At 39.4% G+C, this 4702-nt stretch overlaps 1 protein-coding gene across 1 annotated transcript in view; it reads left to right on the top strand.

Moving 5' to 3' along the window:
• Nucleotides 1-4702, top strand: part of SCP2 (sterol carrier protein 2) — a 19781-nt gene that overhangs the window by 831 nt on the left and 14248 nt on the right. Inside the window, exons 2-6 of the mRNA XM_014307804.1 lie at nt 3-274; nt 1890-1944; nt 2513-2584; nt 3066-3197; nt 3913-3977. Coding sequence (XP_014163279.1) covers nt 3-274; nt 1890-1944; nt 2513-2584; nt 3066-3197; nt 3913-3977 — 596 coding nt within the window. The remainder of the gene's footprint in view (nt 1-2; nt 275-1889; nt 1945-2512; nt 2585-3065; nt 3198-3912; nt 3978-4702) is intronic.

A 4702-nucleotide genomic window follows, 5' to 3' on the forward strand; every position in this document is an offset into this window, starting at 1 on the left:
AGTTCCCCCTCGCTCGGAGTGCTGGGGAGGCCGGACCCCGGCCAAGGTGAACATGGTACTCCACAGCGCTGGTCGATACAGCAGCCCTGCAGCGGGCACGGTGTCCCCGTGTCCCTGTGTCTCCCCAGCTGCTGGCCCAGGGCCCGTCCCAGGACAGGGCCTCAGGGGGGCCCGGGCCCTGCAGGGTCTGTCCTGGGGCCTTTCTGCTCCTGGCCCTGGGGTTCTGAGCGCACGGTTCGCCCCGCTCAGCTCCTCCGCAGCTCCCCGGGAGCAGGTGGAGCCAGGCGGGCGTGGGGCTCCTCTCCCAAGTAACAAGTGATGGGACAAGAGGAATTGGCCTCAAGTTTCCACAAGGCATGATTAAGGTTCGAATTAGGATTAAGTAAAATTCCTTCACCGAAAGGGTTGTCAAACCCAGGAACAGGCAGCCTGGGCTTGGCAGTGCTGGGGTGACAGTTGGACTTGATCTTTAAAGTCATTTCCTACCTAAACGATTTTATGATTTTCAAAGAGGAACAGTAAAAGAACCATTTTTGTCTTGATAGATGAATCTTAGAGACAACTTTGACATTTGCCAGAGTAATCAGAAACTCCTCCTCCTGGCCACCTTTTAAATAATAACTTTTTGTCTTGTTGCTGCGCGAGTACCTCTCCAGCATGTGATGTGATAGGTTGAAAGGTTAAAGGCAATTGTATTAATTGTGTTTATTGAATTAGATCACAGAATGTACTAATAGAAGTTATTGGGCTCACTTGTGATTTCTTCATGGAACAGACAAGTAAAACCTGTCAGACACAATATTGCATCTTAAGTATTTTACAATGAAATCTTTTAGGACTGCTTTCCTTCTATGTGATTAACATTAATGATGTAATGACTGCTAAAATTTGTTATATCTTCTCACAACAACAGTCCAGTTTTACGTTTCCTGTGTGTGTAACTGCCAGTTCCCCAGTGCTCTGCATTTTCAGGAGTGGATCATCTCAGTTACCACTTGAGCATGATTTGAGGAATTGTCAGTACTCTCTTCTCCTCTCTGTTAGCCCAAGCAGTATCAATCACAATTACAGACTTCTACAATGACCAACTCACCAACTGTTTTTTCTTATGACCTTTGCTATGTAAATTCTCTGTCTAAATTAATGAAAGGAGGCACTGCAGAAAGTACAGCCAAGTGATATGAATGGCTGGAGTCAGGGACATCAGCAGAAGGAGACAGCAAATTGATTTCATATGCTCACAGGGGACATCAAATAATTTGTAGGATTATATGTAGTTAGCATGAGGATTTCTTTTAGCAGTGACACTTTTTGTTAGTGATGTAAAAATGCAAATCACATGTACTTGTGATGGTCTCTAATGTGTTACACTGCAAAGAAAATAGAAATGTCACCTCTACTCCAATGGTGAAGAGTAAGGTGTGATAAATTCGCTACAAAGAGCAAACATTTTCTTGTTACAAATAGGATTATAACAAAAAGAAAAAAAAAGCAAAAGGGAAGTATTTATCAAAGCCTTAGTGAATATATATGATGAATTGGTGAAGATTACAGTTATTCTCTGTCCCACCCACAGGCTTTGGACAGGATTATTGTCCATCTCCATAGTCGTGGATCTTCTTTAACAGTGACCAGAAATGGCTCTCTGCTCCCGTAAAGTGCCACTATTTTCTCCTTTTAGCCATTGCAGAGGCTGGCAGCAGCACTTGGGAGTTGTAAAGATTTTGTACATGCACTTCTGGGTCAATGAAATTACTTTTTTTTGCGTCATTTAAAACTTATTTCTAAATTAAATATAAAGCTTTTAAATGTACCAATTTGAGCAAAATATGAGTTAAATCTCACTGTGATTTATTCTCAGCTTGTTTTCCTTCCTTTTCTCTTGCCAGTTTTCAAAGCCTAGTGAGAGGAGTGCTGACTATCCTGACATGGCTAAGGAAGCAGGTAATTTAGTAATAAAGCATTTTGTTTGATTACTGATGTTTATTGTAGGTCTTACAGGGAATATTTTTATTACACATGTGAAGGAAAAGCTACTGTTTCATAAATAGATACATCTAAAAAACAGATTTAAAACTCAGACCACTTTCAGCAAATCCATAACTGACCTGTCCAGGTTAGCCCTTCCAGGCTGAAGTCAGCAGGATAGCTTAAAATTGGATTGTGCACTTAAATAATTGAATACTTACCTATTATTGAAAACTTACTCTCATTGGGATGAACAGCCTTGGTGTTTCAGGAGCACAGAATTGATTGAGTGAAATTTTCTGATAAAGAAGCTTGTTCAGAACTCAAAATACTGTGAACTTGTCCTTTTGAGAATGAAGTTGTCCTTATGAGGTACAAGACCATATTTGCACCATATTATAAGGAATTTCTACAACTCTCATTTGTGAATGCAGGATTCATACATACTATTCTAGGTTTGCTTGTTGTGGTTGTGAGAGCTGATATTTTTTTTTTACCTTCAATTTTAAACTTTTTTCCAACTTTTAAACTGTTTTTTTTTTAGGCCAGGCAGCTTTAGCTGATGCTGGGATTCCTTATTCAGCAGTGAAGCAGGCGTGTGTGGGTTACGTTTATGGTGAGTATTGTTTGATTTCTGTGACAGTTGCAGACTTCTGTGTGGATAAAGTATGAGGAATGGCATCAATAAGCTTTCTATTAAGGGGAAATCTATTTCTGTTCCAAAAAGATTTTTCCATTTACTTTCCTTCTGGTTCTCTATTAACAACTGTGTTGTGGCAACTGAAGTAGGGTCAGTCTGCTGTGGTACCTAGAGCAGCTCCCAAGCCACACCTCTAAGACCCTTCTGTCCAGTCCAGTTATGTCCCTTTGATTCAAGCCTGTGAAACAGAAACAGGACAAACCTTTCTGGTTTTAAAATCTGAGGAATTTCATCTTGTTTCTGAGGTTCTTTACTGTGGATACCTGAGAGCTATACTCAAGGTGACAGCTCAGAAGTTCAGGATTACAGTTTAATTGGTAGCACTGCACATACTGGCAGCAAAAGCAAAACTGTTGTTAGTTTGTGCCTTATTTTAATGTTGTGTTTCCTTTTGAAGGTGACTCAACCTCTGGGCAGAGGGCAATCTACCATGGTCTGGGTCTAACTGGCATTCCCATCATCAATGTCAACAACAACTGTGCTACTGGAGCCACTGCTTTGTTCATGGCCAGACAGCTTGTAGAAGGAGGTGGGTTGTTTTGCTCTGTGACCTAAGAGATGCAGTAGGATGGTGCATGAAGATGTACATGTCTTTTCCTGTGTCATGTCCTGAGTATGAACCTAGTCAGTTCTGCCACTTAAGTGTTTCTGCAGTAATTGTTTGGAGGAGTGCAGAACAAGTGGCATTGTAGTACTGCAGGCACTAGATTCTCCAGGGTGAAAAGGAGAATCTGCTAAAAAGCTTAGCTTTTTTCTTTTAGCTTGAAGTTAATTCAAGTGTTTAACTATCATGTTTTTGGAAGGGAGGGGAGAGAGCAGACTGACAGACTGTGCTTTGAACATCAGATTAGTATTTCCTCCTATTTTTGCAGTTTGTTTGTGGACTTTGATACGTTCTCGCACTGATGCTGATGTTTCTGTAATGACAACCATAGTAACACTGTGTATGATTGTTTAGTATTTGTAGCTGAGACATAAATGCTTGGTTGTCTATGAGAGTTGCTGTCATACAGTTAAAAATAAACCCCAATCTTGTAGTGATCTTTCATTCTTAGGTATCAATATCTTTGCATCAATGTCTTGTCCATCTTAATGTGACTCTTTCAAAAATGAAGGAGGAAGGAAGAGCAGCTGATAAGTGTTTGTGTACATATCTTGTAATGTAATAGTTGTTAGTATCTAGTGTCATTTATAATCACATTGTGCTTTAAATAGCCACACATTTTATTTTATTTTATTTTAAGGTTTGGCAGACTGTGTTCTGGCACTTGGCTTTGAGAGGATGGCAAAAGGATCTCTTGCTTCAGGTGTAAGTGTCTGAAACACTTGATATGTTTTTGTTTGTACATGAGTTACACTTCTTCCTCATTCTCTGAGATGTGTTGTCAATAACACCTCTTGCTTTACTGTGTTCCTGTAGATGATGACAAAAGAAACCATTAGTTTGATCTAAATAATCTTTTAGTGAGGTCTGATGGCAGCTATGACATACTATAAAAAATAAACTCTAAAACATTCCATGCAAAATTCATGTGTCATGTTTGTTGTATTTTGCCAAGATTATGTTCGAGGCTGGATTAGTGGGAAAAAAGGAAAATACCAGATAAAATGCTGAAGCTTTGAGTAACTGAAGTGTCTTTCTCAAACAACACAGCAAATCAAAGAAAGATTCTGGGTCTTCTGGTCTGATGCTTACTCAGTTGGCCTGTTAACACACTCTCCCAAAAACTAAGGGCTTCTTGACTCTTATTTGTTTTTACTGGAGAAGTACGTGTGGGTTTGTTTATATTTTGCCTTAAGGCAAGCAATATTAGAGCCCATATGTCATTTAACTGCAGAACTGCCAAATTCGATAATATATTCAAGAGGTTTGGGTGAAAAACGTTAAATTTAGCAAGTGATAAAAATGAGAAAGAGTTATCTTTTAACATGCTTTACAATATTTCATCTAAGCTTCATGAAAATACTACTAGAGTATTAATTTTATAACTTGAAGCTGTGTAAATGGTAGGATTTTAAGTGAGCTGAAAAATA

Source organism: Geospiza fortis, unplaced genomic scaffold, assembly GCF_000277835.1.
Source record: "Geospiza fortis unplaced genomic scaffold, GeoFor_1.0 scaffold396, whole genome shotgun sequence".
NCBI lineage: Eukaryota > Metazoa > Chordata > Aves > Passeriformes > Thraupidae > Geospiza > Geospiza fortis.